Genomic DNA, 22,783 nt, shown 5'->3' on the forward strand with positions numbered 1-22,783 from the left:
ATTAAAATAGTTGTAAGTAATGATTAGAATCATGTAAAAGAAATGTTTTCAAAAACGTAATTTATTTCCCAAAATAATAAGTGTCTTATACTCTTATATAATTACGTCGATGGATCACCCCATCATATATACTTGTATAAATATATAAATATATAATTGAAACTTATATTTAAGTATCATATTCGCATATAACTGCAATATAATATAATACTTGTATATCAGGTACGTGCTTGACACACGGTCAATAATAATAACAATTTATTAATTACCTATATAGTATTTATTATATAGGTATTTGTACCTTATAATATAAACTATATGATATAGTTTATATATCTATACGTATATAGGCGTAAGAAAAGTGCATTTAACAGTGTTAATGTGTTAAGAGGATGACCGGCAAAAAATATTTGAATATAAAAAATATATTTTTCCTAAAATATTATTTCGTTTTAATTCAAGATCATAGAGAAAAAAAAATATTCTATAGCTTTATTATAGTATACCGCCGTCCATAATATTATGCTCTACTAACTAACTGTCAAAGTTAACAGTGATTTCCGCCGTCACAGTAATAGGTAGTAAGTAGGTATATACTATATACCTATGTATATGATACAGTGTAATTAAAAAACAAACAGCGAATCGCTCATACAACGCATAGTTGATAATTGTAAAAATGTTTTCATATTTAGCACTACACAATTACAATTTAATATAAATTTTTTTGCAGTGCTTATTATTATTATAACGATCGCCCAAAAAATACAATTTATAATTTCTTAATAAGTATCGGTAGAACCGGTAAAAAATAAATAGCCATCAAATTTTTTTTTTTTTTTGTAAACAATACGATTGACCAACTATATGTTATGTGATCGGTTCGCTTTGCAAAAACAAAAAAACAAAACAATACAATCACCCTGTATAATACACTCATAATAATAATAATAATATAGTACATTATTATATACCATGCGTATGACGGCAGCTGCGGCGCGACCAGCGCACAAAACTTTAACACGCCGTCGTCGCGTTCGGTAGTCTTCACAGACGGTAGTGCCCGCAGTTCAGCAGCCGACATGGATCGGCTATTGATTGCAAAGCTCGCTCGGAACACCGTGCTTCCGTTGACTTACATTTTATTTACCGCCGCCGCGTTCGTGATAGCCGGCTACTTTTTGGCCCTAAAAACACAGGTCGGTATTATCATGATTTTTATACTATAGTATATATTGTAAGTATGTATACGTACTCTAACCTAACCTTTATATTTTATAATGATGCATTAATATACTTATAAAAATTATAGCAGGAGCGTATTTAGGGGGGCCTATGGGGCTCGTGTCCCATTCATCGTATTTTATACTTTTTATTTTATTATTGAGAGTATATTAGCTTCTTTATAGGCTCTCTGTACGCCCCACGTACACTAATTTGAAATTTTTTTTGTTTGTGCCCTCTCTCCCTCCATAAAATTTTTCTAAATACGCCACTGATTTATAGTATTATACATACCTATATCTATACATCGTCATCACAGGTACCAAAGGTTGTCGAAATAATGCTTCAATTTCAAACTTCGGGGGTGGTTTCCGTCGTTTCCGATGCCAAAGTGAATATCCTTGGTGCATTATAGAGGTCAAAAGTAAAAATTTTCCAACAGTTATTAAAAAAAAATCGGGGAAATTTTGTACACGTAGCTAAGAGTTAAAAATTGAATACAAGATTTTCCATAAGTTTAGCTTACCATAATTTTAAAATAACTTGAATTTGGCCAATTAAAAAATGTTTATCTTAAGTTCAAAATTTTATGGAATCCAATGTATAATAAGTACATTATACATGACATGTATTTTAGCATTCAACTATAATTTAAAAATGTGTTTGACACAATTATTATTTATATTTATAAATACAATTAAAAAAAATATATTTTTTAATATTTTTTAGTTATCACCTTTTTTTTTTACTGGCCAATGAGGTCCGGTCCGTCTGATTTATTTGCTTAAGGCCTGTGAAACACTTAATCCAGTACTGCGGGTAGGTTATATTAATGGAGAATGGAGATGTCTGCATTTTAATCAATATAATGTTATACCTATACGTTATGTACCTATACGTTGTTATATATTGGTGATATTGATACAATAGATAATATTATTATATGTTTACGATGTATGTGATGCAACAAACACACATATTATTATTGTCATAATAGGTTGGATGATGTCGATGATGATGTATTTTAATGTTTGGAATGTTTGGATTATTGCAGATATTGTAGTCATAGCGCACGCTTTTACTTCTGCTACCTATTATGTAGCTCTATCGTTTTCACCCAGATTTATCGTCAAATCATGTATCCGTATAGTATAGGTATCATACTTGTAATTATATTATGTAGGTATATTTAGTTTAAGTGAGCAGAGAGAAGTGGTACGGGGATACACCGCATTATTTTGATTTTGAGTGAAGATTATATATAAAAAAAATATTTTTAACACCGTTAATAAATTTTGAAACAATAATGAGTGTTGACGTGTTGTTCAATACTCAGTACAATATTTTATTAAAATTTTTATTTTTTTTAAAAACCCATAAGATGTATATTTATATCTATCTATCTATAATGTATAATCACATAAGTACCTACATAATCATAACTCATAAGCATGAGAATAACATTGAGCAGTGGAGTAGACAGGAATTTCCATTGGGAGGGGGGATATAATATGATATACCTCAAAAACCTAGCTTATTTTCGTAAAAAATTATTTTATTTTTTCCATTATCGGTCTAATGTATAAAGTATATATAAAAAAAGGTCATGGGGAGATTTATCCCCCATATCCCTCTGTGTTTACGTCCATGATATTGAGAACTTTGTTGTACGTAATACAGTCGATTTTCAGTAACTTGAAATTCTTGATATTTCGAATAACTAAAATTCTCCTTCAAATAACAATAACACTTAATGTTAAAATAATCTTGTTAATTCGAAAATTAATTGGACAAGATTTCAATATCTCGAATTTTTTATTCAAATTTAATAATATATGTATAAGACAATATCGTTTTCGATATACTGGACAGTGATAATGAAGAAGAAGTCAAAGACCCGCAAATAGAAACTTGTATCATAACAAGTAAAAAAGCGATACTTGTTTAGAAAAATTACGTAATTATATTGAAACCTGCAATGAAGGTATGGAAGATTTTTTCTAAACCACTCGGTTATTTAGAAAATAGAATAGAGAACTATGTTTAATATAAAAATAAACAATTAACTTAAGAGCAATTCTTTAAAAATAGTATGTAGGTATGTATATTTTTCATTTAATGTAAACTACTAAATTAATTTAAACTTTTTTAAAAAAAATACATTTTTTGATAACTCGAAATTTTTAGTAAGTCAATTTTTTTTCCCTCCGTGAACTTCGAATTACCGAAAGTATACTATATAACAATATATAATAAATAATATACAATATACAATATATATTATATATATTTATATATACATACATAAATGATATTTAGCAATTGTATATATTATTATAGTTTTCAATTGTCATACCTAGTCATTTTTGTGAAAAAATTCCATCCAAAACTAACGACGAATAGCGGAATAGAGTATCTAGAGGTTCGTTTCTAGACATAATAAAGAAATTATAGGTATCACTGTTTAAATACTGTGGTATCGTTGCGCTCACTGGGTGAATTACACGATCATTATGGCATCATAAACCTATATTGATAAACTAGAAATAGTAAAAATGATCATTAATTTTACATGCGAGTATGTGTGTTAATATAATATTTCGATTCTTAAAATCCCAATGCACCGACGGCGGTCATTTGGTTTTACAGATTATGATTATATTTATGTTATTATTTTCTAGCAATAAAAAACTAAATTGTTATAAAAAAGTTGAAGATCTGTGATGCATCACTTCAGAGGTGTATTTGAAAAAAAAATAATAATGTTAGAGTAATAATTAACCACTATTAAACGTAGGATTAAATTAAATTTAAAGTCCATTTAGAATCGTAAATTAATTTAATAATTATTTATAGTTTATCATTTTTTTTATATTTTAACTTACGATTTATACGCTTAATATTGTCATAATTGAATATTATTTTGTAAAATAAATATATTATACAACGTTCATAAATATAAATTTATATAATAACGAGCTACATTGCAGAGGCGTCATTTCAATTTTTTTTTTTTTGGTACGCATAAATATTGAGCAGGCCACTATTTGTTTTTTTTCTTGACATATTTGACATTATTAATATTATAGTAGTATAATAATAATTATTAACACAATTAAAATAAAGTAAAATTACATAATACAAGCAGTAAGCAGTACAAAAGCTATAAATGTCTAAATTTAATACAAATTGAAAATTCAACAGTCAAGTTTAAACAAAAACAATAAACAATTTACAATACAAAGCAATACAATAGATATGCACAGAATAAATCATACAACGGTTGTTTTGTGATTATAAAAACGTGATCAGTCAATCAATTATAAACTATCATAATAATTGATATTTACATATTAATTTATTATTTTCATATAATTTTTATTTGTTTTGTGATGTGGCCTAGCGGGCTATGTGTATGTGCCTTGCGGGCCAAAAATTACAATTTAGAATTTTAGGTACGCAAATGACGCCCCAGCTACATTGTAGTTGTGTTTGGTAATTTAGTTAACATTTAAAATTTAAAAGTATGTTACGTTGAGATATGTAAAAATGTATTGATATATACAATTTCATTTTCTTTTAAAATAACTACAAATTATTTGTTCATAAATTGACATTCGAACATTCATTAATATTCAAATAATTATAAACAATTAACTGGGCAATTTGTTACAAATTTTGTCTTAAAATGACACATCAGTAAAACATATTTCTTTGTCCACACCTATAGAATTTAGTGAGAAACCTTTCTCCGTATTTCATTAATATTGTGATAAGTGATAAGTACTGATAACATTATTAAAATTAGTATCATTAGGTACCTATTATAATTATTTAAAAAAAACAACTTGATGTCAGTATTTTCCGGAAGCGTTATTTTTCAACAATTAATTTTTAAGAAACTTATCAATATTATATTTTCTATACCTATACTTAATATAACTTTCTCTTAAATAAAAATATTTAAAAGAAACTTCTATTAGAGTTAATAATAGGTAGGTAGGTACCTTAATTTTGACAATGTCACCATCATAGAAATTTAAAAGAAATAATAATTTCTATTATTACTTACTTATTTAGCTTTGGCAACGATGGTTATTGAATTTTAAATAACTTAATTTTATATTATTCTTTTTTTTTTTTGATACTATAATTTATAATAATTTATCTGATTTTGAGATGAGAAGTAAACTTTAGTAGTGTGGTACCTAAGGGTCTATTTTTAAACTTGATAGAAAATAACGAACGAATTACTCGTAAACGAATTATTCGTTAACTGATTTTCGATCAACAATGAAAAACCTGAGTTTTGAATGATAACCTAATTAAGATAAACGAACGGTTAGTGTATGAATGAATATTGTTATTAAAGTTAGGTACGAATATGCGTTGGCGTCACTGTTTTATCACAGCTGTTATTTTAAAAATACAGGGATGGCTGAAAAATTCGTTATACATCTATGACAAACATTTTAACTTTTATTGTAGCAGTTTAATTTAATCAAAATTAAATGTACCCGGGATAATAGTTTTCTTTACTTTATGGGAATAATTAAAATAAAATGTTGAGTATTTACGTTTATTCGTTTTTATTAAATATGCTGTATTGCTGTATGTTTTGTGTAAAGATATTTGCGTTTTCTTGATTATTTTAAAATGTGTTGTAATTTTTACTTTTTACCCTTCAAAGTACCAACTAGATTTAAACAAATTATTTTTGTTTATGGAACCATCCACAAAGTTGAAAATATTTACTACTTCGCTTAGAATTTAAAATATTTAGTATGTATTACCTTTGACTTTGAACACGTTATAATGTGTTAGTTGCATGTTAGACATTAATCAGCATACAATTATGTCTATGTCATTAACGATTTCATTTATTTTAATTATATTCTAAAACGAGTAAGGTCCGAAGAACTAAATTTTTTTAGAATGTTCGAATAATATATTATATAGTTGAATATTTTAAAATTTTGCGTTTAGCATAATTATATATAATCTCATCTTATAAATCGGATTCGAACAATGAACAATAAATTTTAATTTTAATAAATATCAAAATTAAAAAATGTATATTATTTTATTCATAAGTTGTAGGTACGTTTATCTAAAATTTAAATCAATATAATTTATTATCATAATATGTATAATAATTAATTATTTTAAATAAATGTTATTTTTATATAATATTTTGAAAGATGTGTAAGAACTCAAAATTTAAATTATTATTATAACATATGAAAAATCATTTACAATGAATTTTTCCAATAGACCAAGACTTTTATTTGAAAATTTGATAAAGGAAAGTATCTTCCTAGTTTTTACGAATAATATGAAACATTTTATTTTTATCAGTACAATTATTATTGTACGTATACCATTTTACTAAATCAATAATTTACAGTAAATATAATATCTTTAATTTTTACTAAGGAATTTGAAAATTAAAAATATATTTATATTTGTTTAAATATATATATTATATTAAATAATTAAATATACACATTTTTTTTTTTTAGTCTTCCATGCTGTTTTGTAAAGATGGAAACTTTAAGAAGTTCCTTATAAAACAAGTACCTGTTGTCGGGGAAAAATATTTACCTTCAATTTGTGGTTTCAATGGGTATGCACATACAGTTTTGGCCATAATGTTTAGATTTATCATTACACCTACAGTAGTGTATGACAGGTAAGTCATGTTATGGTTTTATAATAATAAATAACTGTATAAATATAATCACATTTTGTTTATAAAAATAAAAAGGTAAAATTAATAGATAAGTTTAATTTAAAATAGGTATGTTTTAGTCTTGAAGTCTTTAAAAAATAATTTATTGTTAAAATAGTTATATAAATGTTGTATATGTGTCAGATGTAATATAAATAATTACCTATCAATTATGTTATAAACCCTGATTTTTGAGGATAAACATTTAAACAATCCTCAAAATTTAAAGAAATTATTATTACAATAAAATTATGAAAAAAAAAACGAATATGTTATGTTTGCCATTTTCATTAATTTTTATTGTTCTTGATCATATTTTATGATTTTCAAACGAAATTATTTGCAGACCTTTGATTTTGTTAAAATATTCTGATAGTTTTTGAAATATTATAATTTAAATGAACCACCAAATTTAGAGTTTTCAGTTTGATTCGCTTCAAAAATTAAACTATTCGTAAATTCATATCATCGTTAACCTTTTTTTTAGTGTAGTATCTACTGTATTTATTTTAAGAACAAATACTGAAAAATACACCGTTTCATCTATATTTATATTTATTTTTAAATTTTAAATTATGAGTAAAAAATATAAATATGCTTGCACTTATAATAAAAAAAATAACTATTCATAGAATAGTGTTTTAGCTACTATATTTGGGTAATTTAAGCATTTAACTTAATTATTTTGACCCATTTTTGGATAGTTAGTATTATAAGTTCTAAAAGTCGGCGTGTCAGTACTTAGTATTTACCCTATACGGTACTGACTATAAGTAGGCCAAAGCACTGTCTATCAGTTAGGTACTTAGGTTTTATACTGCAAGTGTATACTTATATAACTAGTATTGCCCATACATTTTATTTAGAGAAACGGCATAAGTGCATACCTATACAATACATGATGAAGCCATGTGGCATGTTTCACATACGAGATGATCACCTGTTCCAAAAACCTATACCCTACCATAACAATAACAACAACAACAATTACATAATGTTTTGATAAGAAATACAACTAATAATTGATATTTAAAGTAACAAGACAAGAGTTCTTAAAGAGTTTCACAAATTGTTTAGCAGTTTAGTGTAGGTATACTGTACTGTTTAGAATGGTGGAAAATTGAGACCTATAGTTAGTTTTATGTAATCTGGAAGTATATTATTGATTATGGATTATAACTCATAACGAATACATTAGCAAGTAAAGAAAAAAATCTATGATTTTTAAGTAGAAAATATTTAGCTGGAAGAACCAAGAGGTAGAAAGAGGAGTGACGGTTAAATATTATATGTACAATTAAACTAAATTGATAGAAAAAAAGTGTCACGACTTGATAAAAAACAAATAGAGTAATAATTAACTGATTTTAATTATAATTAACAAAAATTAAAAACTTAAAATAAATTTAAAAAGATAATTTTGATTACGTCGTATTTGATATAGTAATATATAGTGACGCAATCGTTGGAGGAGAACAAAGAGGGTACTTTCCCCTTTCCTTTTTATTGCATTTTTTTTGGAGACAAAATAATTTTTTGTCGTTTTCCAGATATGCCAAAATAAGAAGTCTTTAAAACTTTTAAAAGACAATGAATTTGAAATTTATAACATTTACACACAAAAAAAAATTTCTCAAATAATTGCATATAACTAATTATAAGTACTTACATTTATTTCATATTTCTCATATTGATACTAGTTTTTTTTCAAACAAGATATTATTATAGCACCATTTTTATGAACTTTTATGTAGGTATATATAGGTATAATTTGTTTCTAAGCCTTAAAATGAATTTTAAGATTTGTATAAAACAAAAAATGATATGGTTTCAATTTTGGTGAATAAATAATTTTGTTCTCTCCACCATACTCATAGTAGGCAATTAATTGGTAATTAATAATATTATAAATTATAATTTATTGTGTTATAAATGCTGTTATTTATAAACTAAAACAATATCTTTTTATCTCATATAAACTTAATGTGTTAATAATAATAATTATGTTTTACTATACAATGCTATAGAGAAATCTTGACATTAAAGGACGGGGGTCAACTCGCTATAGACTGGCTGTATCCAAAATATAAAGGTCCACAGAATTTAGTCACCGTAATCATACTCCCTGGAATTACAGGCGATAGTCAATCTGAATATGTCAGAGAAACAGTTAACGAGCTGTTTGAAAAAGGCTATTGTTGTGTTGTTTTTAATTACAGAGGCAGAGGAGGTGTAAAACTGAAGGTAAAATAAAATTTTAATGCTAAGTAAAGTATAACAATTTGGAGAACGTCACACCCGCATGTGTTGTCTCCGTCTTACACGTACACATACTACATAGACAAAAATCGTTTACGCAGTCTGAGTAGAACTCCCTCGATTTTGGTTCTAGAGTAAATAATATATTTATTATAAAATTGAATTGTGACAATATTTCTAAGAGAAAAAATACGTTTTTTCCATTACTCTTAGTATAACATTCATTATATCGTTTATACAAATACCAAAAATGCCAACATTTTTAAATGACCTTTAATTTTTCAAAATTTATTTTTTTTTAAAAAAACTCATCGGTTTCCTTCCAAAATATTATCACAATTTAATTTTATAAAAAGTATATTTACTCTAGAACCAAAATTGAGCGAGTTCTACTCATAGTGAGTAAACGGATTTTATCATACGTTATGTAAGACGAAGATAATACATGCAGGTGCGACGTCCTCTTAATTAATGAGTGAAAATAATAATAATATACAAATACATTTAACTCATAAATTATAAATATTATTAATATTAGAGACTTTAAAAAAATAGTTTTAGTTAATTCCATCAAATAGGAAAAAAAGACTATTCTATTCATGGACATTTTTTTTTTTTATGAATTAAGTATTGCTTAATAACTATAAGTAATAAGTATCAGTGTATCACAATATAATAATCAATTATGATTTATGATAATTTTTTTTGCTGAAAACATCTTATTGCCAAAGATTCCGTTCAATTAAGTTAGAATATTTATTTAATAATAATATATTAATATATATGTATTTTTAAACAATTGCTTATTTTTCTCTTCTATTTCTATAAATCGAATTTTGAAGGTGTTATAATACACTCGTAACTCATTTTATATAAATTTGAAACTTATTCCTCGATAGTATGTCCAACCTGTACGTTTGGCTCAAATAATATGTTTATCATAAAACTGCTTTTTTTATGTTTATAGTAGCTATTATTATGACGTACTTAAATTAATTCAACTTTAATGTTATAACGGCTGCCTATACCCAACGCCGAGTATGTATTGTTTCACCACTTATTATCTACTGCAAGTATCAATACAATTTTCATTTAAAAGTGATTACATTGTTAAATAAAAAGTAGGTACTTAACCTTTCGTAAAAAACGCGATCCATTACGCCCTCTCAGCGATAACTAGTTATATTAGTTAAAAGCGTGAACCTTTCAAACGACAATCACGCTAAATTATCAAATATTATTCCATTCTCCCCAACTAAGTACAATATATTATTAAGTTTACAATCATTAAAGACCGATTGAATTTCCACAGACTGCTCGAACGTACTCGGCGACCAACATCGAAGACTTAACTGAAGTTCTGAAACACATTAAGACTAAACGGCCAAATAGTCCGATTGTCAGCATAGGATTCTCAATGGGAGGGTAACATTGTCGTCGTCATCCTTGCCACGGTCACAGTAGTTGTAATATACACACTATAACTGAGAACGAACGTACCGAAGGTACCGAAATGTTTGTTGAGTGTTAAAAGAGTTTCCAAAACTATGTTTTGATGTTGATTTTTTTTATAATGGTTTGATACCTGTGATTTTGAGAATTCTGTCGCATGTGCATGTGCTACTTTTTGATCATACTGCGGACAGTAAAATCTATGATTTTTTTCAGGATATCAAGATATTTTTGGAGTGTTTTTACAGTGTACTCTTTGTATTCATCTTTATATTACCTTATTGTGCTTGTGATACTATTTTTTTCTGCGTTCAGTGTTATAGTATTTGATTTACTATTGTACGAACTATATAAATAATCAAATTAAAAAAAAAAAAACATATCTTTAGGTTTAAGTACGTCATTTAAAACGAAATAAACATTTTATCAATTATCACTCGATATAATATAACAAAGAACAATCGATTATTGTAATATTTAAAAATAAGCTTTATACTTACAATTTATTATTTATTGTAGGTATCATCCATTTTGCCATCACTCTTTATTGATTTTTCTATCTTTAAATAATAATATCTAGTTACGCGTGTTTTCGGGTCATACACTTTATATTTTATAATTTACAATATAAAAAGCTACTAAAGTTGTAGGAAGTTATAAAGGATACGTATGCACACAGTTACAAAAGTATTTACATCTATTTAATTATTTTAATTTCAAAGTTACAACTTTTAATTTTTAAATTAACACTCTATAATCGGTGTTTATTCATTATATTTGTATAAGTTGCTTTGAATTATGATTTTTTAATAACACATTAGTTGTATTAAAACAATTTTACTTTTTTAAACCTTTATTCCTTTTTATTTGATAAATATTAATTTCCGTTATTTTAACTTTAAATTTAAACCAAATGAGTAATTAACTAATAACTAATAAGCAGATAACTGCAGTCGATATAAGATTCTAGATTTTTTTGTAAAGAATGGTCAGAATGGTTCTTTTGATAACACACATTATTTTAAGGATAGAAAGATCAGAGTAAAATATAAAATGTTTCTATTTTCTTAATTTTCTAAAAAAAAATGTTTAAACCATATACCTACCTAAGTGTCAAATATTATGATTTTACAATGATTGTTAGATAAGTAAATCATTTGATTTAGTTTTTTAACTTATATTTTAAGTTAATATTGTTTAAAATAGCTAATCAAAGTTTGTGTGATAAACTGACGATTTAAAACGTCATTATTTCTAAATAGTAATATTTTCTGCACGTGTTTGATATTATATTGACAATTTTTTCTTTTACTGAGTGAAATAACAAATTGGTTAAAACAACCGGCAACCATGCCGATGACTGTTTCTTACTGGTACGTTCTTTCTTGAGCATATTGTGTAGTTAGAAACTTCCACCTTCGCATGAGTTGACGTCATTATAATATTTTTATTCATTATACTATATTTTATTAACAGAACATTACTGGGAACATTTTTAATGTCATCTGAGCAAGAGAAAAACAAACACTTGGTCACAGGAATACTAATTTCAGTTCCATGGAATGTAAAACAAGCTTGTAAAAATGCAGAAAGTTCTTGGTTGATGCGAAAAATGGGCGAAAATTTGGCCCATCATTTACGCAGTGTCGTCGTTCAGTAAGTAATATTGAAAGTAGGATATTTTTCGGGAATACGAAGAATATACAGTACCCCATATGGCTTCGAAAGTGTATCATTTGCAAATACTGCAAACTAATTGCACAAAGCCATAATTTATAACACTTAGATAACAACATATTATGATAATTAATAATTATTAATTGTTAATGAACTTTATTTTAGAAACAAAGATGTTATTTTCAATCAAGATAATGACAGATCGCTAGATTACAACATAATTAAACAGGTATATGACTCTAGAAAATACGATACTTATTGATTAAATATTGTGTTCTTGGAAGTAGATAATGTATACCTAATATTAAATATAAAACTGTAATGTTTTAATAAAACATAAGACAACTATAAGACACTAATCATCATGATCAATAATAATATAATAATTTAAATAATGGACTAAATAGAACAAGAATAAATCAACACAATAAAATTATGTTGTATTATGTATATTGTATAATATTATACCACTCTAACTGCAAATTATAATTTGAAATAAGGTTCTATATTTAGTATACGAGTATTTCAGTTGTATACTTGTATTCAATTTGAAACTGTTATATTGTATACTTGCATTTTATATCATAATGCAAATAATATTATTAACATTAAAATTTAAAATATGTTGTTGGATGATGTTTGCAGTGTAACACTATCCGGGAGTTCGATACAGCCTACACTATTAAAATATTCAACTATTCCAATGTATATCACTATTACGAGGAAGCGACACTGAGCAACAAACTTCATTTGATCAACGTACCGTGTCTATGTTTAAGTGCTGCGGACGATCCTTTTCTTTACTTTAGAGGTATGATATATATTATATACCTATAATTATTCAAGATACAAGGTGTTTAATAGTGTTTGTCCTTGTACGTCAAATTCGCTCGCCGACCATTTATTATGTAGGTACTCTTCTATTCGTTTTTATTAATTTAAATTTCTATAATTATACTTGAATGGGGAATAGTAAATTCCTACGCGAGAGTAGCAAGTAAAAAATTACATTTTTCCATAGCAAATTTAAATGTTATTTGGCTCTCCGCATCCTAATATATATAAATTTATTGAAGTTTTAAAAATAATTCAGACTGAAACTGTACTTTTAATACAAAGTTCTAACAAGCCTAAAATACATGGACGATTTAAAAATTTCTCAAAATAATTTTCATTGATACTCAAATAAGAAAGCTGAATGAAAAAAAATATAGAATTTTGAGTACCTACAAATATTGGCTAAAAAATATAAGCCTAAGCAATGTCAAAAATAATATTAGCATACACTTGTTTTATTGATTAATTTTATGAATTACTTCCTATTTTGTTTGACTTATTGATTTATTAATTTATTATTTTTATAGTTTTATAATTGTTGTATAACTGTCGTATATTATTATATCTAATTCTGATATTTTTAATAATAATAAAACATAAAATAATTGGATTTATAACATAAAAAATGTTTATTATTTAATACATATTATAATATTATATTACATTAAGTATATTTTGTTAATTTTATAAATTCATCTATTTATGTGGAATTTTTTAGTGAAGTTTATGAACTTAATTCTAAACGGGAAGCAACTAGTGTGAAAATTCTTGGGAATATATACTATATACTATATATTATATATACTATACTATATACTATACTAGTGTATATTAACCTTTTTATTTACGATAAGGATGGGAGGTAATTCGTATATTTTGAGAAGCAATTAGTATGCATCGAATTCTTACACGGTAAAAATTTTTATTATATTAAAATATATGACAGTATCATATGATATAATAGACTGATAACATCAGATTGATAATTTATAAATTACACTATTATAAAATATAATATAGTATATTGAATTATTATATATAATAATATATGCAGTTTAGGAACTTACGTAAACTGCGCCAGAATTTTTATCTATGTTAAAAAGGTGTAATGTAAAGTGTAAACTGAGCTCGACTTATTAACTAATTAAAGTTTTATATGATTGAAATTCAAATAGAAATATATATTAAACTAAATAATATAAATGAACCCTTTAAATACCAAAATTCTAAAACAAAAAAAAAACCACGAAAAGTTTACAATATTTTATAATTTTACAAAAGTTTGCATGTCTAATTTTGTGTTTACCTGTATTTTGGGGACAAAACACAATCGCCGTATTTTTTTTTACCTGATAGGTCTCATATAGGAACTTTTGCCTACGTGAATAATTGTTGTAAATTATTATTTAATCCACCTAAAAATTATTATGCATTATATTTTATAATAATAATAACGGTGTATACTGTATATCTGTATATACGAGTAATAGAATTTATTTCTAGTTTCCGGCTAATAAAACAAATTATTTCGACCTCTCTCCGTCTTCGGTTGCTTTCCCCCCAATTGTAGGTTTTCGAATCTACAGCTTTTACATTTCTTCCACTACAATCATCTGAAATTACCTAATAGTTTTTTTTCCAATTGGATTTTCTTAAATTACTGTTTTTATCGCGAAATCACCTTTCCATCAGATATATCCGGACCATCACGTCAATTACTGTGTCGTAATTTACTCTGAGATATATGTGGTTTACTCTACTCGCCGTTATGTGGGCCTCACTACTTTGATATAGGTTATATAACCACTTTTTAGTATTTTAGATTCCAGAAATTTTAGCCTTAATTCTTTTGTTTTTCTCTGGGCTTGGGTCTCGGATCATGGTATCCTATATGCATATATGATGACTTTAAGTGGAGCCAAAGCTATTTATATTTCAACGTTTAAGTTTTTAGATATGGTTCTGGTTCTTATAAGAAACTTATAACTCCAAAATAATATTTATTTAACATTTGTGAGTTTGTTGGCGCCTCTGTATTTAGTAAATTTAGTTCAGTGTCTCTATCCAATGATATTAATAGGGAAAAAAGTAATTTTCAAGTATTTGCTGCTTTTGCGGCTTCGATGAGAATTGTGTAGCCATATTTATTTATTTTTTAGTTAATTTAAATAGTAACAAGGGTGGTTTATAGATATTTATTTACATAATATCGATTCGGTACATATTACCATGTGAACATAATATGCCATCATATTAATACATTTTATATATTATTATATTAAAATATGAAATTATTGTTATGTATTTTATATTACAGATATACCTGTGAACGAAGCCGACGAACACGGAAATTTGGCTATCTTAGTGACATCTTGTGGTGGTCACGTGGGTTACCTAGATACTTTTTGGCCGTTCACGAATAATAACTTTATGTTGAAGCTCATCCAACAATATATCGATGCGATTATGGTAGACAAGAATTATGAGAAATTTGTTAACCTTTAAACGGTTTGTTTTTATATTTATTAAAATATAATATATCATAATATATTAGTGTTGTACGTAAATTAAAAAAACAAAACTGTATACGATCAATGATAATAATCTTTGCGGGTAGTAGTATATTAGTGTTTTTAAATATTGCTATTGATTAAAACTGTTTTGTTGTACGAATTTTGAATCGAAAATGTCACTAAGTCGTTTTGAGTAAAGTTTTAAATTAAAAACATTTTATTACTTCGTTATTGTTATTAATAATTGAGAATTGAGATATGGATAAAGGGTATATTTACATACAATAGGTATTGAATACATTTCGAAATTTCGAAATTGATAAATTATAAGAATATTATCTGATAATATACTTAAATGAAGGAATAATATTTTTTTTATAAGAAATAAATTATATAGCGTTATGTTAACATTATAACTTTTTGTTTCTAGTCCCTACTCCCCTCCCTATACATTCTGAAATTCACAAAATTCAACGAGAGAAAAGTTATTCTCCGTTTAAGTTTATTACTACATTTTAATTAATAATTCATGATTTTGTTCTATTATTATTATCATAAAAATACTTATTTTTAATCATTTACCTATGTGTATTTATTAAAAATTATAATTATATATTATTATTATATATGTATTTCACAATAACAATTTATTGCAGACTAGAATAATATTTTATTATAGAATTATTGAATTGTATAAGTATAAAAATATATAATATTAAATGTTATATCTATGTATTATGCATATTTTTCCTTATTAAGACACTCAGCCTCTGGCACACAGCAGGCTAACAATTTGTTTAATTAAGGTAGGTATGTATTATTTTGAAAATTTTTGTATCTTAAAATAACAACTTGGATATACATACAAATAAGAACAAAAATTAACAAATCATGTATACCAATTTAATTTTTAATTTTCAATATTATTTATACTATACATTCTAGTGTTATTATTATTTATTATTACAATGAGTATAACATTTACTATTTTACTATACGTATATTTTTTATTTGCTCGAACTTGTTTGAAAACTATAGGAATAACTATTACGCCAATTTATACTAGTTGTTAATAATAGTTCTTCATATTCGTCTAAAAATATAATAATAAGAATCTTATATTTTTATTTCGTAATAGTTAAGTTTGCTTTAATAGTCTATAATAACAAATAAGTAATTATTATTGACCCTGATTTTTTAAAGTTATTTCAGGTTGATTATTATTAAATAACAACACATTTATTTGGGTTACAACACTATTAAACAGGTTAAACAAATTTTTATACCTATATACTTTTAAAGTTTTGAAAACAGGACAAGCAAAATACAAATTTATTATACGACTATAGTACAAAAAAAAAAATTACAATTGGACATTGATTAGTATAATGATTGAATATTTAAATTTGAATGTATTATAATATATTAAATAATATTTAAAATTATTATATTGGTATATACCTAAATATTGTAGTACTTATATTATCGACTGAATCCGTCAAAATGATTTGTGGCCAATTTCATCATTCAATAAAGAGAAGAATGTTATACGCTTCATATTACAAGTAGGTATCTAGGTATAAGTATTATAAATAATGTTCGCCAACAAACCTGCAAATGGCTTCGTTAGTACTCTTTTTTCAGTTAATTATTCATACAATTATATTGTCGGTTATAGTGCTTAAATTAATCAAACTTGGATTGACTCGAGATTTCGAAATTTCTATATGTTTAAAAAGGTTACTTAAATTTCATAACTACTTAAAAATATTCAATAGGAATTACTTTATTATTATAGTTATTAGAATGTTAGATAAAACTAAGTATTAAAATTTGAAATTTATCACGTCATGTTATATAATACATAAAACATGATTTTGTGAGTATATTTTATAAATAAGCACTTAGTATTTTTATTTTCCCTTTATGAAAATAAGAATAGGTACATGCTAATAATTATATTTGTTCATATTTTGTAGGTAATATTAGTTGTTGTGTATGCTATTATAATGTTACTGCGTGTCTGTATTTCTTTGTATTAATTATTATTGACTATTAATTAGTTTAGGGTATACACTATATACAGGTAAAAAGGTAATAATCAAAATAAATAATAGTATATCAATTTATTGTAAAGACAAGTTTAATAAATTATAATCTAACAATGATTTGAATGATACGAGTATAAATAAATGTAGAAGACAAGTGTAGGTCATTGCTGTAGCGAATGTATGCAAAGTTAAAATAGTAAAATATGATAGTAAATAACCGTATTTATAATAATTGTTGGTAATAAATATATAACTATACTTATAATAGGTAACTAATAACAATGATTTTTAACTTCTGAAATTTTTATAATAATATTTTCAATATACATAAAGTGTACGAGTAATTTTCCTTTGTCTCGTTCTAACAGTTTGACTAAGTTAGTTTGACAGTTTTTTTTTTAAATGGTTGTTTTTAACTCATTTATAAAATCCGTCGATTTGGAAATTTGTTCAAACATTAAAGGAAGTACACTTTTGATTCCTACTTAAAATTTAAATACGTTCTAGTAATATTAACAACTTTGGACATTTTAGTACTTTATCACATACTGACATGTGTATATTGAATTAAATCATTATTAGGCAGTAGAAAAATTAGTATTTTTATAATACTTTGATAATTTGATAACATTTTATAAGTTGAAAATAAAAATAAATAACGTATAATATTTCAGAAGTTTCAGAAGTATAAAACTAATATAGAAACAGTCGCTTATTGGTGATTACTAAATAAAATAAAATGTAACCATACGCGTTTATAAATAATTATTTATTATTTATTAATTATTATCGCTAGAAATTGGACATAATATTATACTTGGTGTCTATAATATACAATAATTTAAATCAATCAACATATTTTTAAAAACATGATAAATATAATGACCCAGATTATTTAGTCTTTGTTAGTATATTATTATTTTTTGAAACATGTTAATTACTAATAACAAAAAATAACTAATAACTAATAATAATAACTAATCTAAATTATTAGTTAGTATTTTAATGTATAAAATTGATTTAATTTTGCAGATTCAGAACAAAATACCTATACCTACCTACCTATAATTATTGTATCGTACTGTAGTAGGTTACCTAACTACTCCGTCAGAACTCTGAAATAATAATTGCTCCAAAGTATTATCTTTAGCTTCGGATTCAGTTCTAATTTTAAAAGCCAATTTTATTATTTCGGATTTAATACTCCTAAAGTTTTTATTTATGATACAGATCGTAATCGGTAAAAATACTCGGTGGAAAAAATAGCCATGGAAAAAATACCCCATAGAACAAATAGGTACCTCATGGAATTGGTTAGTTAGGTAATTAATATATACTACACTATAGTTGTCTCTTATGATCGGGTAGTTAGGTAATTACTAATTATATATACGAATTTTCTCTCAGAAATAAATGATTATTATTTATGTAAAATTACATAATTAAATAATAATGATTTAAAAATCAGCCTTAAGTACAATTATATTAATTATTATTTATAATTATACAAATATTATATCATTTAGTATTATACAAATATGAAATAATACACAACCATTAAAATTAATAATGTCGGAAATCAATTAACGATAAAACATACAACGATTTATATAATATCGGCGTTAGAAAGAAAATTAGAACAACCCCCCCCCCCCTAAAAAAACCATGAAAATATTCAAAATAAAAAAACTATTAACTACGGAATTTCATAATGGCGATAGGACCATAAATATATTTTTACTTGCAATAAGTAATGTAATAAGACATTTAAAATAGTCATAATACACTATATATTTTTTGAATTATTGTATAAGAGTAGTCAAATTAGTAAATATTAGGTATATAAGATAATTAGAAGGTACTTGGTTACTTTAATATAGTGTATACTGTATAGAGTATACGTTACTCGCTTCTTTAAAATTATACTTAGATTTGTATAAATGGAAATGGTTATACAAATTAAAAACATATTCCATGTTTATAATTAAGTTATCAGAAACTTGTTTTCAAATGTATTTTTATTCATTTTACAAAAAGTATTTTTAATAACAATTATGACTTTATTATATGCATGATTCTATATTTACAGAAAAACAACTCTAAAGAGTCGTTAAAAATCAAAAAAAATATATGTAATTAAGAAAATAAATCAAGACATTAAAAAATTCAGAAATCATATTATGTATGATATGTAATATACTAATATATAATAACATCTGCAGAATTTTATTCATGGTACCTACTGCCCTTTCATGACGGTTTTCTTATGTATATAATAATAATAATAATAATACATTGGAAACTTTATTAATACGTAAAACTCTATGCAACAAAATGTTTTCATTAATTTGTAGAATCATAAATAGGTTTAAAACCTGCTCCGAGATGTAATTTTTTAAAAGGGAAAAAAATCCAAGATAAATCGGAGGAGTATATTTTCAGAGACCATGGGTAATAAAAATTTCCATTTTCAAATTTATATCTATAGATTACACTTTACACTACACACGCACACACATTGTTACTACGGTTTGTATGTTTGATAGTTCAACTACGTGGTTTTATCGTGGCGTATTTGAATATTTTGCACGAGACAAATTTGAAAAAAATCCTGACGTGGGATAGTATGGTATGCTTGAATAAATTCAGGTCATGTGATATTGAATTTGAACGTATATATGTTTTAGTTAGAAAGAAAAAAAGAAAAATCCCATTCGAATAACGACGGCGGACAGATTTCCGTCAAATATCCGCCATGCATTTTGACTATATATTGCCCGGTTACATCCAAATTTTAATATAAATATTGATCAAGTATACTCAATCATGTAAGATGTAACATATAGGTATAAGGACCACCCATATGTCAACTCTTGCCCGTAGCACGTCTGTAATACAACTATAGTGTATAATATATTATAATAATATGTAGGTTTATTTTTTGCAGACGGATATTTTGTTTAATTATCCCGGACAATTAATAACAAAAAAACACACACACAGACACTTAGACAGCTCTAGACAAATGACGGCAACTCAGCAACTGTTTGAACGCTTTGATTAGGTACTGCCTCATTAATTGCCGGGTGCTACGATAACTATAGGAGTAGTAGTTGCTTCACGTCATGCTATAACATCGTCATCACAGGTATATTATAATATTATGTACCTACGTTTTACGAAACAGGCTTAATTGTATACACGCACACATATAATATGAATATTGACGTTGTTGTACGAATAAGATACATATATGTAGGTATAACTATGTATAATATTATTATTGTTGGTATACTTACTATATAGTGAACTACGCGTATATAACGATTATCATTTACCACGCATTACCACCGATCCATCGATCATTTATTAATGCGATACATCGTCAAATAAACTACAGCCACGTCAGATATATAAATGTATAATATGCTCGTATATTTATTTAGTCACAAATCATAAATCATAACACAAATGACATTATTATAGTCTTATATATAGTGTACACATTATAGTCATATACTATATACAATATACATATACGTGTATCTATATTAAATATAATAAGGCAATGCGCCAATGTGAGAATGTGTTATTTGTAAGCGACGCACAGCCAAGTCTATATCGCACACTCATCATAGTTCCGAAATTCGGTACATTATATAAGTTATCCTACATATAAGTACTTAAGGATATGCATTATGAACCTTGAATTAATTTGTTCAAGATTTAATTTGTTGTGGGTAATGCTGTGCGGGATCACGTACAATAAAATATATAAATTAATAGGTATATTTACAATGTTTGTAACAACAAATTATTATAAGTATACATAACTTTTTATGAGTATATACTAAAAAAAAAAAAAAAATATAGTAATCATAATAATAATAAGTAAATTTTGATTTTATAAATAAGAGTCGCGAGTTTGCCACCCTTCAGGTAACACGGTGAATGATGATTATAATACTTGCGGAAATAACAGGTTCAGACGCAAAAATAAGACTCAAAATCGCACAGAACAGTCGGGAAATATTCAAGCTCATTAAAAAGAAAATTTTTCTCAGGGACCATTCCAATTTCACAAAAATTATGGTAGAAGATTTAGACAATTTTGGTGAAATTATTTGCGTTGAAGTAATTCTAATTCACACACCTGATAGCTGCCTACAACATAGGTATATAACAAACGTTATCGAATTTCATATCGCACTGAGGCACTAATATATAAATGAACAATTCGACTACAAGAAATATATTGCCGAAATAGATTATAATTATTATACCTATACGGCTATACATAATTGTAATTCTTTTCATTTGATCTATCGAAGAAGAAATATTTAACTTGTAGACTTATCCTAAAACTTAGCCTATACGTACCTATATGATGTTTACATTTATCCGTAGGAGAAGCGGATTTTACAGCATATATTCGTTTGTTGTCCTCTACAAACGTATACAATACGTATTGTGACTAGACTCGTCAGATAAATTACATAGGAGTTGCTGCAAGAGTGTTGGTATCGAGATGACCTTCGATGGTTTGCTCTTCAATAGTATGCGATGCCAAACTACGGAAGATAGATACAAAGATACTTAAAATATGACTACTCTTGCTGTAGAGTCGTAGGTAAGTTATAATGTACCTACCGTAATACCTAACCGCTTTAAACAGTATATACCTATACATATATTCATTTCGTGGAACATGATTTGTTTTTTAAGTAATTCAAATCTTAAACGTATAAAACGTGCTATGCGTTTACTACTTAACTGTTTATAACATTGATCATGCAACATGCGTATAGACACTCATGATGTATACACAGTCATATATTTATCACGTTCGAGTGATCCACCGATATAGTGATCGATACTGAAATCTTTGCACAAAATAAACAGGTTGTTGTTGTATTACAGTGTAAGTCGGACACTCGGATGTGCGACAGTAGGTACGAGTGACCAGCATAAAACATTAATAAATAAATAATTTAATTTATATAATTATCGAGAAAGAGATTTGTACTACAAGCGTTGTA

General features: G+C 25.8%; 2 protein-coding genes across 3 annotated transcripts in view; one reads left to right on the plus strand and one right to left on the minus strand.

Annotated features, from left to right (window-relative positions):
* Positions 1-1,002: 1,002 nt before the first annotated feature.
* On the plus strand, positions 1,003-15,908 carry LOC114122171 (protein ABHD1-like). Of its 2 annotated transcripts, none has more exons than XM_050197182.1 (8): positions 1,003-1,199; positions 6,747-6,916; positions 8,983-9,199; positions 10,527-10,639; positions 12,143-12,322; positions 12,509-12,572; positions 12,989-13,154; positions 15,498-15,908. In XM_050197182.1, the coding sequence occupies exons 1-8, from the start codon at positions 1,083-1,085 to the stop codon at positions 15,683-15,685; spliced, it is 1,215 nt and encodes a 404-aa protein (XP_050053139.1). In that variant the 5' UTR covers positions 1,003-1,082; the 3' UTR covers positions 15,686-15,908. The 2 variants fall into 2 exon arrangements, with proteins under 2 accessions (XP_050053139.1, XP_050053140.1); XM_050197183.1 differs by lacking the exon at positions 1,003-1,199 and adding an exon at positions 5,871-6,006.
* Positions 15,909-17,157: 1,249 nt separating this feature from the next.
* LOC126554987 (uncharacterized) overlaps positions 17,158-22,783 on the minus strand; it is a 97,140-nt gene continuing 91,514 nt past the window's right edge. The window contains exon 5 of the mRNA XM_050209967.1: positions 17,158-17,304. Within this exon, the coding sequence (XP_050065924.1) occupies positions 17,267-17,304 (38 nt within the window). The 3' untranslated portion in view covers positions 17,158-17,266. The remainder of the gene's footprint in view (positions 17,305-22,783) is intronic.

Source organism: Aphis gossypii, chromosome 1 (assembly GCF_020184175.1).
Source record: "Aphis gossypii isolate Hap1 chromosome 1, ASM2018417v2, whole genome shotgun sequence".
In the NCBI taxonomy this organism is placed as follows: Eukaryota; Metazoa; Arthropoda; class Insecta; order Hemiptera; family Aphididae; genus Aphis; species Aphis gossypii.

Bases quoted from the DNA above. Each gene is read 5' to 3' on its own strand.
- LOC114122171 (XM_050197182.1), top strand. From the start codon at position 1,083: ATGGATCGGCTATTGATTGCAAAGCTCGCTCGGAACACCGTGCTTCCG. The intron at 10,640-12,142 runs GTAACATTGTCG...TTTTATTAACAG, and splicing joins ATAGGATTCTCAATGGGAGG to AACATTACTGGGAACATTTT. The intron at 12,573-12,988 runs GTATATGACTCT...TGATGTTTGCAG, and splicing joins ATTACAACATAATTAAACAG to TGTAACACTATCCGGGAGTT.